At 38.7% G+C, this 12,534-nt stretch overlaps 1 protein-coding gene across 2 annotated transcripts in view; it reads left to right on the top strand.

Annotated features, from left to right (window-relative positions):
• SYN1 (synapsin I) overlaps window positions 1–12,534 on the top strand; it is a 55,654-nt gene that overhangs the window by 17,650 nt on the left and 25,470 nt on the right. For both annotated transcript variants that reach the window (XM_047076148.1, XM_047076147.1), the window contains exons 4-5: window positions 64–220; window positions 396–485. In XM_047076148.1, coding sequence (XP_046932104.1) covers window positions 64–220; window positions 396–485 — 247 coding nt within the window. The remainder of the gene's footprint in view (window positions 1–63; window positions 221–395; window positions 486–12,534) is intronic.

Below are 12,534 nucleotides of genomic sequence, written 5' to 3'. Positions count from 1 at the left end.
TGTTCTGAGGGTGATGGGGAGCTTCTGGGGGTACCCTGGACACTTCTACCCCTGCCACCCCAGGTCTCTGAAGCCGGACTTTGTGCTGATCCGCCAGCACGCCTTCAGCATGGCTCGGAACGGAGACTACCGCAGTTTGGTCATTGGGCTGCAGTACGCTGGAATCCCCAGCGTTAACTCTTTGCATTCTGTCTACAACTTCTGTGACAAGCCCTGGGTGGTAAGTGACAGATAGGGTGCTACTGGCAGAGGGACTGCCTCATGCATGCGTGCACGCAGGAGCTCAAAACCACCATGCGCTGGGGGGGCTGAGAAAGTTGGGAAGCTTGGAATCCTAGCTTGGAGACTGTCCAGGTGAAAGGTTTGCTGACCCATCTCTCCTGACTCTCTCATAGTTCGCCCAGATGGTTCGACTGCACAAGAAACTGGGGACAGAGGAATTCCCTCTAATCGATCAGACCTTCTACCCCAATCACAAGGAGATGGTGAGTCTGGGGGAGTAGGACGGGCAGGAGGGAGAAGCGTCATGTTACCAATGGCGTGCTGGCAGCCAGTTCGGCCAGTGTGTGCATGTGGAGAGTGAAGTTGCTTCGCAACAGGGTTTATTAATACTACGAATTTACTTCTGTGCTTACAAGGGCTATTTACATCATTGATCCTGTTACTTATAGTATCTCTTATCGCCAGTATTAAACATTGACTTCTAATGTAAATGGACAGATCTACTGCAATGAATCAGATTATACTACGTATAGAAAGCAAGTCATTGTTACTAATATTGTCAAATGTGCTTCCTGATAGAAATGTGACCAATGTTCCAGATTAGGAGCGGCAATCAAATTATCAGTGGCAATGTTACAAATTAAATTGTTTACAAAGACCCGGGTGCCTGGTTGGCGCAGCCCGTTAAGTGTCCCGCTTGGGCTCAGGTCATGATCTCACGGTTTGTGGTTCGTGAGTTCGAGCCCCGCGTCGGGCCCTGTGCTGACAGCTCGGAGCCTGGAGCCTGCTTCGGATTCTGTGTCTCCCTCACTCTCTGCCCCTCCCCTGCTCACATGCAGTCTCTCTCTCTCAAAAATAAATAAACATTTAAAAAAATACTACTTAAATTGTTTACAAATAGCAATTGAATTGTTGGTTACTATTATCATAAAATATAATCATTAATATTACAACTCACTACAAATTATTGTTATTGATGTAAATTCTGAGTACCAATGTTATGAATCAAATTATAGTTCCTAATGGAAATTGAATAATCATTACTAGTGTCATCAGAGATTATAACTATTATTATAAGTTATTGTCATGTTAGAAGTTATGCTCTAATATAAATTATAAGTCTCTGTTTTGAATTATATTATACTTCATAGAAATTACATTATCATTAATAATATCAAATATTATAACTAATATTACAGTTTATTACCAATGTTACAAATTAAGATTTTCATGTGAGAAATTAAACCATTAGTATGTTGTAAAATATTATTATAAATTATTGCCAGTATTACACATTAAGATTACTGATATAAATTACAAGTAACTATCTGATAGTTTCTAATGGAAATCATCATTAATATGGTTGACACTCCAGTTTATATTAGGAATATTTACTGATATTAAAGTAACAATTACTAATATAAATTGTGAGTGCCACAGTTATGGATCAGATTTTCATCACACATAGAAATTGAATCACCATTACTGATGCCATCAAATTTTACAACGAATTTTGCAAACTTTTAGCAACATTATAAATTATGTTTGCTTATGCAAATAATTATCACCACTTTTGTGAATTAAATTTACAGTTAAATATCAATATTGACCCAACATTGGTTAAATAACCAACTTGGCTAAATAAACATTGGATTTACTATTTAAAATTCTTATTGGTATTACAAATTATGGTTACTGATATAAGTTAACAGTGTTATGAATTAAGTTTACTTACAAATGAAAATCAAATTAGTTGTCAGGAAACCCAATTTGTTTGTCATTATTCTTATTCCACATTCTTTGAGAGACAGGATAGCTGACTGTGGGTGAGAGCATGGAGTCTAGCCAGAATTTCTATATTGGAATCCTAGATCTACAACTTACTAGCTTCCTAACATAGGAAATATTACTTAATGCTCTGTGCCTCAGTTTACCCATCTGCAAAATGTGGGTAATAATAGTTCCTGCCTCACAGAGTTGGCGTGAGAATTAAACTCGTTAGAACAGTGCATCTGGGGGCACTTGGGTGGCTCAGTCGGTTAAGCACTCGACTTCGGCTCAGGTCATGATCTTGTGGTCCAGGAGTTCAAACCCCACTGCCTGCCGAAGCCTGCTTCGGATTCTGTGTCTCCCTCTCTCTCTGCCCTTCCCCTGCTCACACTCCATCCCTCTCCCTCTCTCTCTCAAAAATAAATAAACATTAAAAATTTTTTAAAAAAGAACAGTGCATCTGGTATATATTAACTGCTACCTAAGTGTTGACAAAGTTCCCTCCTATTCTTAGTTTGTTGAGTGTTTTTATCATGAAAGGATGTTGAACTTTCTCAAATGTCTTTTCTCTATTTATTGATATGATCATGTAGGGGTTTTTTCCCCTTTATTCTATGAATATGGTGTATTACATGACTAGAGTTCCGTGCAAGTTGAGCCACATTTGCATACCTGGACCAAATCTCACTTGGTCTGGTGTATAATCCTTTTTAGGATTCAGTTTGTTAGTATGTTATTGAGAATTATGATATCTGTAATCATAAAGGATATTGATCCGTAGTTTTCTTATGACATCTTTGTCTGGTTTGGGCATCAGGGTAATAGTAGCCTCACAGAATGAGATGGACAGTGTTCCCTTCTCTTCTATTTTGGGGAAGAGCTGTGAAAGATTGGTGTTAATTCTTTTTAAATATTTGTAGAATGCACCAGTGAAGACATCTAGTCCTGGGCATTTCTTTGTAGGCAGTTTCTTTATTACTCATTCAATCTCTTCATTTCTTATAGCATTATTCAGATTTTTCAGTTCCTCTTTAGTTTTGGTAGTTTGTGCCTTTCTAGGAATTTGTCCTCTTCATCTAGATTTTCTAATTTGTTGGCATATAATTATTCATAGTACTCTCTTCAAATTATTTTCATTTCTTTAAGGTTAGTGTTATGTCCCTCTTTCATTCCTTATTTTTTTAAGTTTATTTAGTTATTTTGAGGAGTGGGGAGGGGCAGAGAGAGAGAGAGGGAGAGAGAGAATCCCAAGCAGGCTCCACCCTGTCAGCACAGAGCATGATGTGGGGCTCAATCCCACGAACCATGAGATCATGCCCTGAGCCAACATCCAGAGTTGGATACTTAACCAGCTGAGCTACCCAGGAGGCGCCCCTCATTCCTTATTTAATAGTTTTCTCTCTTGTCCTTCTTAATCTAAAGGTTTGTCAGTTTTGTTGATCTTTTCAAAGAATCAGATTTTGGTTTCTGTATGGTTTTTCTATTCTCTATTTCAATTTATTTCCACTGTAATCTTTATTACTTATTTTTTATTGAAGTATAATTAACATAATGTTATATTAGTTTCAGGTGTACAATATAATGATTCAACAATTCTATACCTTTCTCAGTACTCATCAAGATAAGTGTACTCTTAATCCCCTTTATCCATTTTGCCCATTCCCCCACCCACCTCCCCTCTGGCAACTTACCAGTTTGTTCTCTATATTTAAGAGTCTAAGGGGGTTTTTTAGGAGCACCTGGGTGGCTCAGTCGGTCGAACACCCAACTCTTGGTTTTGGCTCAGGTCATGCTCTCACCGCTGGTGGGTTCAAGCCCAACATGGGGCTCCACGCTGGCAGTGCAGAGCCTGCTTGGGATTCTCTCTCTCACCCTCTCGCTCTGGCCCTCCCCTGCTTTCTCTCTCAAAATAAATAAACTTAAAAAAAATCAAAAAGGGTCGGGGCGCCTGGGTGGCGCAGTCGGTTGAGCGTCCGACTTCAGCCAGGTCACGATCTCGCGGTCCGTGAGTTCGAGCCCCGCGTCGGGCTCTGGGCTGATGGCTCAGAGCCTGGAGCCTGTTTCCGATTCTGTGTCTCCCTCTCTCTCTGCCCCTCCCCCGTTCATGCTCTGTCTCTCTCTGTCCCAAAAATAAATAAAAAAAAAAAATCAAAAAGGGTCTAGGTCTTTTTGTCTCTTTTATTCTTTGTGTTGTTTTTTAAATCCCACATATGAGTGAAATCATATGCTATTTGTCTTTCTCTGACTTATTTCACTTGGCATGATACTCTCTAGCTCCATCCATGTTGTTGCCAATGGCAAGATTTCATTATTTTCTATGGCCAAGTAGTATTCCATTGTGTATATATCCCACATCTTTATCCATTCATCAGTCGATGGGCACTTGGGTTGCTTCTATATCTTGGTAGTGTAAATAATGGTAGAATAAACATAGGGATGCGTATATCTTTTTGAATTAGCGTTTTCATTTTCCTTGGGTAAATACCCAGTAATGGAATTACTGGATCACATGATAATTCTACTTTTAATTTTTTGAAGAGCCTCCATACTGTTTTCAACAGTGGCTGCATCAATTCGCATTCCCACCGACAGTGCTTGAGGGTTTCTTTCTCTCCGTATCCTTGCCAACAATTGTTATTTCTTGTGTTTTTGATTTTAGCCATCTGACAGGTGTAGGGTGATACCTCATTCTTGTTTTAATTTGCATTTCCCTGATGATTAGTAATGTTGAGCATCTTTTCATGTGTCTGTTGGCCATCTGGATGTCTTCTTTGGAAAAATGTCTATTCAGGTCCTCTGCCGACTTTTAATTGGATTATTTGTGGGCTTTTTGGTGTTGAGTTGTACAAGTCCTTTACATATTCTGGACATAAACCCCTTATCAGATTAACCCCTACTCACTTGCAAATATCTTCTCCCATTCAGTAGGTTGCTTATTTGTTTAATTGGTGGTTCCTTTTGCTATGCAAAAGCTTTTTATTTTGGTGTAGTCCCAATAGTTTCATTTTGCTTTTGTTTCTCTTGCCCAAGGAGACATATCTAGAAAATTTTTTCTATGGCTGATGTCAAAGGAATTATTGCCAATGTTTGCTTCTAGGAATTTTATGGTTTCAGGTCTCACATTTAGGTCTTTAATCCATTCTGGGTTTATTTTTGTACATGGTCTAAAAAAGTGGTCCAGTTTCATTCTTTTGCATATAGCTGTCTAGTTTGGCCGGCACCATTTGTTGAAGAAATTGTCTTTTCCCTGTTGTATATTCTTGCCTCCTTTCTCACAGATTAATTCATCATGTAAGCATGGGTTTATGTCTGGCCTCTGTTCTGTTCCATTAACCTATGTGTCTATTTTTGTGCCAGGACCATACTGTTTTCATTACTACAGCTTTGTAGTGTATCTTTAAATCGGAGATTGTGATATTTCCAGTTTTGTTCTTCTTTTCCAAAGCCGCTTTGGCTATTTGGGGTCTTTTGTAGTTCCATACAAATTTGGGATTATTTGTTCTAATTCTGTGGAGAATGCTGTTGGTATTTTGATAGGGATTACATTAAATCTGTAGATTGCTTTGGGTAGTATGGACATTTTCACAATATCGGTTCTCCCAACCTATGAGCACAGAATATCTTTCCGTTTGCTTGTGTCATTTTCAATTTCTTTCATCAGTGTTTTATAGTTTTCAGAGTGTAGGTCTTTCACTTCCTTGGGTAAGTTTATTCCTGGGTATTTTATTATTTTTGATGCAATTATAAATTGGATTATTAATTTCTCTCAATTTCTTTTTTTAATGTTTATTTTTGAGAGAGAGAGGGAGAGAAGAGAAGAGAGAGCATACAGGGGAGGGGCAGAGAGAGAGGGAGACAGAGGATCCGATGTGGACTCCGCACTGACAGTGCTCTGATAGCAGTGAGCCCTGACGCGTGGTTCAAATCACAAACTGGAGATCATGACCTGAGCCGAAGTCAGACGCTTAACCACCTGAGCCACCCGGGCACCTCTCTTAATTTCTTAATTTCTCTTTCTGCTACTTCATTGTTAGTGTGTAGAAATGCAACAGATTTCTATGTATTAATTTTGTATCCTGTGACTTTACTGGATTCAGCTATCAGTTCTAGTAGTTTTACTGGTGGAGTCTTGAAGGTTTTTTTTCTATATAGTATCATGTCATCTGCAAACAGTGAAATTTTTACTTCTTCCTTACCAATTTGGATACTTTTTTTTTTTGTCTGATTACTGTGGCTAGCACTTCCAGTACTATGTTAAATAAAAGTGGTGAGAGTGGACATTCTTGTCTTGTTCCTGATCTTAGAGGAAAAGCTCTCAGTTTTTCCCCATTGAGTATGATGTGAGGTGTAGGTTTTTCATAGATGGCCTTTATTATGTTGAGGCATGTTCCCTCTAAACCTACTTTGCTGAGACTTGTTATCACGAATGGATGTTGTACTCGGTCAAATGCTTTTCATCCATTGAGATGATCGTATGGTTTTTATCCTTTCTCTTGTTGATTGATTTGTGAATATTGAATTACCCTTGCGTCCCTGGAATAAATCCCACTTGATTGTGGTAAATGAGTTTTTTAATGTATTGCTAGATTCGGTTGGCTAATATTTTGTTGAGAATTTTTGCAACTATGTTCATCGGAGATACTGGCCTATAGTTCTGTAGTTTATTGTGTCTTTGCCTGGTTTTGGTATCAGGGTAATTCTGGCCTCATAGAATGAATTTGGAAGCTTTCCCTCCTCTTCTATTTTTTAGAATAGCTTGACAAGAATAAGTATTAATCTTTATTACTTGTTTCCTTCTTCTTGCTCTGGGCTTAATTTATCTAATTTCTGAAGATAGAAGAATGGGTTATTGATTTGCTCTCTCTCTTCTTTTTAAATACACACATTTAGAACTATGAAATTCCCTTGGGAGGCCTGGGTGGCTCAGTTGGTTAAGTGTCTGACTCTTGATTTTGGCTCAGGTCATGATCTCATGTTTCAGGGGTTTGAGCCCCATGATGGGCTCTGCGCTGACAGAGTGGAGGCTGTTTGGCATTTTCTCTCCCTCTCTCTGTACCCCTCCCCTGCTCTCTCTCTCTTTCTCTCTCTCTCTCTCTCTCTCTCTCAAAATAAATAAATAAATAAATAAATAAACAAACAAACAAACATTTAAAAAGCTATGACATTCCCTATAAGCATCACTTTGGCTGCATACCTTAACTTTTGATACATTGTGTTTTTTTCATTCATCTCAAAGTCTCTTCTAATTCCCCCAGTGATTTCTTCCTTGACCCATTGGTTATTTAGGAACATGTTTACTTTCCACCTGTTTGTGGAATTCCCCAATATTTTTTTTTTCTGTTAGTAGTTTCTAATTTCATTCAGTTGTGGTCAGAGAACATACTTTGTATGATTCAGTACTTTTACATTTATTGAGACTTGTTTTCTGGTTTTGTGCACTTGAGAAGAACGTGTATTCTGCTGTTGTAGGGTGGAGTGTTCTTCAGATATCCATTAGGTCTAGTTGGACCTTCTCTTTCTTTGTTGATTCTCTGTCTAGTTGTTTTCTCCATCATTTAAAGTGAAGCATTGAAAGGGCACCTGGGTGGCTCAGTTGGTTAAACGTCCTCCTTCAGCTCAGGTCCTGATCTCATGGTTCATGAGTTCGAGCCCTGCGTCAGGCTCTGTGCTGACAGCTCAGAGCCTGGAGCCTGCTTCGGATTCTGTCTGTCTGTCTGTCTGTCTCTCTCCCTCTCCCCTTCCCCACTCACACTCTTTCTAAAAAATAAACATTAAAAATTTTTTTAATAAAAAATATTTTAAAAGTTTCCTCTTTATAGGTTTAGTCTCGGGGTGCCTGGGTGGCTCAGTCGGTTAAGCATCCGACTTCGGCTCAGGTCATGATCTCACAGTTGGTGGGTTCGAGCCCTGGGTCAGGCTCTGTGCTGACAGCTCAGAGCCTGGAGCCTGCTTCTCCCTTCTGTGTCTCCCTCTCTCTCTGCCCCTCCCCCACTCACGCTCTGTCTCTCTCAAAAATATATAAACATTAAAAAAAAATTTTTAAAATAAGTTTAGTCTCTCACTCTTCCATTGTGCTAACATAAATTACATCTTTACACATCATGTGTCCACAAATACAGACTTACAATTATTGCTTGCCGCAGTTGTCTTTTAAATTAGATGGATGTTGGGGCGCCTGGGTGACTTGGTCAGTTAAGCGTCCGACTTCGGCTCAGGTCACGATCTCGCGGTCTGTGGGTTCGAGCCCCACGTCGGGCTCTGTGCTGACAGCTCAGAGCCTGAAGCCTGCTTCAGATTCTGTGTCTCCCTCTCTCTCTCTGCCTTTCCCTGCTCGTGCTCTGTCTCTCTCTGTCTTCCAAAAATAAATAAACGTTAAAAAAAAATTTTTTTTTAAATAAAAAAAAATAATAAATTAGATGGATGTTAAGTGTTACAAACAAAGCATGCATTCACACTGTCTTTTGTATTTACCTATGTACTTACCTTTGCAGGTGCTCTTTATTTCATTTGGATTCAAGTTACTGCTTAGTGACATTTCACTGCAACCTGAAGGACCCTCTTAGTATTTCCTATAAAAGTGTCCTAGTAATGAACGATCTCACTTTTTGCTTATCTGCAAATGTCTTCATTTCTCCTTCATTTTTGAACTATTGTTTGGGACAACATAGAATTCTTACATGATGGTCTTTTTCTTTCAGTGCTTTGCATATGTTGTCCCACCACCTTCTGGTTTCCAAGGTTTCTGATGAGAAATCAGCTACTGATCTTACTGAGGGTCACCTGTATGGGATGGGTCACTTCCCTCTTACTACTTTCAAGATTCCCTCTTTGTCTTTGGCTTTCGTAAGTTTGTTTATGATGTGTCTAGATGTAGATCTCTATGATTCTATCCTACTTGAAGTTCAGTGAATTTCTTGGATATGTAGGTTAGTATTTTCCCTTAAATGTAGGAGGTTTTCAGCCATTATTCCTTTTAATATTCTTTATTGCACCTTTCTCTCTACTGTCTCCTTTTGGGACTCCTGTTACTTGTGAGCTTATATGTTTGAGGGTGTTCCCCAGGCCCCTGAAGTGTTCATTTTGTTTATTTTTTTTCTTTCAGTTCCTCAGATTGGATTATCTCAGTTGACCTACCTTCCGATTCATTGATTCTTCCCTCTGGCAGCTCGAATCTACCGTTGAGCCCCTCTAGTGAATTTTTTTTAAGTTTATTTATTTTTGAGAGAGAGAGTTGGGGGGAAGGGGGCAGAGAGAGAGGGAAAGAAAGAGAAACCCAAGCCCAGAGCCCAACGCAGGGCTCAACCTCACAAACCGTGAAATCATGACCTGAGCCGAAACCAAGAGTTGGACACTCAACCGACTGAGCCACCCAGGCGCCCCTGTAGTGAATTTTTATTTCAGTTATTGTGTTTTTCACTTCTGGAATTCTATTATTTGATAAATTCTATCTTTTTACTGATAGTCTATTTGTTAGAACTTCATTCTCATACATTTATTTAGTTCTTTAGACATGATTCCTTTTAGTCTTTTGAAAATATTTTAATTAGTTGATTTATAGTTTGTCTATTAATTCCAATATCTGGGTTTCCGTAGGGACAATGTCTGTTGGATATTTTATCTTTCTCTGTTTGGGTCATACTTTATCGTTTCTTTGCACGTCTCATGAGTTTCTGTTGAAAATTAACATTATAAATAATATAGTATGGCAGCTCTGAAAATCAGATTCTCTCCCCAACTCCAGGATTTGTTTTTCTTGCTCTTTGTTTTTTTAGTGACATTCCTGAACTGGTTCCATAAAGGTTGTATTCTTTGTCCTACATGGCCGCTGAAGTCTCTACTCCATTAGCTTAGGGGTCAGGTAATTAATAGCAGATATTTCTTTAAACACCTAGAACCATCAGGGCGCCTGGGTGGCTCAGTCAGTTGAGGGTCCAACTTCAGCTCAGGTCATGATCTCGTGTCCCTGGCTTCAAGCTCCACGTCAGGCTCTGTGCTGACATCTCAGAGCCTGAAGCCTGCTTCAGATTCTGTGTCTCCCTCTCTCTCTCTGCCTTTCCCTGCTCGTGCTCTGTCTCTCTCTGTCTTCCAAAAAATAAAACTAAAAAATGTTCAAAAAGTTAAAAAAAAAACACCTAGAACCATTAAGTCTCTGAGCTTTTGCTGATGGGTCCTGTGTGCATGTCAGAGCAGGCCTTCAACGCTCTGGCAGGCTATTTACAACCTTGCCTTAGCCTTTACTTCCTGATTTTGCAGAGCCTCAAGGTCAGTCAGAGATCCTGAGCCGGCACACAGCTTAGTCATATTTGTGGCTTTCTAGACTCCTAGGAATGTCAGAGCTTTTCAAAGCCTCTTATGGATATCTCATTACCCAACTTTTCCTGTTAGGTTTTTTTGGTCAGCTTGTTGTTTGTCCTAGCTATAATCTCCGCCTTAAGCATTGCTGTGTTAAACAATTGCTACTCATTGTTTTTGAAAAGAACCCCCAGGGAAAGCTGTTCACACTAGGTGCACTCTGAGTCAAATCGAGTAGACAAGCCCCATGAATGGAGTTTTCTAGGAAAGTGCCAAGACAGGTTAAATGAAGATAGTTCTCTAGGAATGGAACTTGGGAGGAAGCTCCAACCCTGTTATGCCTCCTCCTGTGTCTGCTAGGCTGCTGGTTTTCATCAGGATTGCAAGGCTGTTGATTTTCAAGGCCGTTGTGGAGGTGTGGAGAAGAGGATGGGAACAGGGAAAGTTCAGATGCTACAAAGCTTACTGTTCTTCCTGAGTTTCAGCCATTTTTCCTGACTAGGTGCCTCCTGAATTGTCATAAACCTTTGGTCACTTTCTAGAGTTCTGAAAAAAATAATTTTGACAATTTTTGCTACTATTCTCATTGCTTTTACGAAGGAGAGGATTTTTATAGGCCACTGATATCACCTCCAGACATACTTTTTTCTTTCCCAGCCCTAATATAATAGTATTTCAAAGCCAGGATATGGGAGCTAGATGTACTCAATGATATCAGAATATCTTTACTTCTAGGCCTTGTCATTAGATAGTGCTGGGAAATATATATGAATATATTATATATGAATATATATATACATATATATATATAATTTCATGTGTTCATACTGATACCTCCAATTCTAATCCAACACATCACAGGGTTCCTTTTAGCTTTCCCTCATTCTATATTTTTCTTCTATAACAGCATGAACCCTAGCCTCCAATATCATCAATGTGTCTACTCATTTGTTCAATCCTACAATATAGAGATGTATTTTTAGAATTTCAACATCCATACCACTATGAAAAACAAACAGTAAGGTAGAGCTTGAAATTTGTTGGCCCTTTTTAGGTCTTTAGATGAGGACATACAGTCAAAATACTGTATTCAAAAGTTTCTTGGTTTAGCTCATTTTATTTATTGTTCATTCAGCATGATTATATTATTCATTTTATTTCAAATATAATTTGTTTCTCCTTGTAGTAAATTTTAGGTTTTTTTTCCCTATCTGTGGCTTAAATGTAAGACATTGGCATGATTCCAAAAGTCAAAATATAAAAAGGCATATAACAGATAAAATTTAAAACCTAAATGAAATGGATAATTTTCTAGGGATATACAGTTTACCAAAATTGACCCCATTAGAGCTTAACAGACCAATTTCTATAAAAGAAATAGAGAAACTAAGTAAGGAACTACTTCATAAGAAAGCATCAGGCCCAGATGGTTTCACAGGAGAATTCTACCAAACTGTTAAAGAGCAGTCAATCCCAAAGACAAATAAATTGTTCCAGAGAACAGAAGAGGAAAAGAAACTTCTACATGGTTTTTCTAAACCAATTATAACATTGACTGCACACAAAAAATCATGCACACATATTCACTCGTGAATATCAATGCAAAAATCCTAAATGAAATATTAGCAAATGAATTCAAAACTACATTAAGAAAATTATGTAGCATAACCAAGCGAGTTTCCTTCTGGCAATGCAAGGATGGTTCTTTATAGGTGATTTGTTAATATAATGCAACATATTAATAGATCTAATGAGAAAATCATACAATCATTTCCATAGATATTTTAAAAGGCTTTGACAAAATGATAAAATCATTCAAAAATAGAAATCAACTGATAACTCATTTTTTTAATGTTTATTTATTTATTTTTGAGAGCGTGAGAAAGGGAGAGAGAGAGGGAGACAGAGAATTCCCTGCAGGCCCTGTGCTGTCAGCACAGAGCCTGATGCGGGATTCAAACTCACGAATGGTGAAACCAGGACATGAGCCCAAAGCAAGAGTCGGACACTTAACCGACTGAGCCACCCAGGTGCCATGACAACTTCCTAACATGATAAAATTTATATATGTCAGTCCTAAAGTTACCATCAACCGAATGGGACAACATGGAAGGCATTTCCACTAAGATCAGGAACAAGGCAGATGCCTGCTGTCTCCTCTCCTTTTCAACACTGTACTTGGAGGTATTAGACCAATGCAGTTAGGCTAGAAAAAATAATTATAGATGTAAGAATGGGTAAAAAGGGCAC

The sequence above is a fragment of the Lynx rufus genome, unplaced genomic scaffold, assembly GCF_022079265.1.
Source record: "Lynx rufus isolate CCGP_SWC_20201006 ecotype Redwood Valley unplaced genomic scaffold, mLynRuf1.p SCAF_14, whole genome shotgun sequence".
Classification (NCBI taxonomy): domain Eukaryota; kingdom Metazoa; phylum Chordata; class Mammalia; order Carnivora; family Felidae; genus Lynx; species Lynx rufus.
Note: the sequence above shows the minus strand (reverse complement) of the source record. Positions and strands in the feature narration are given on the sequence as shown.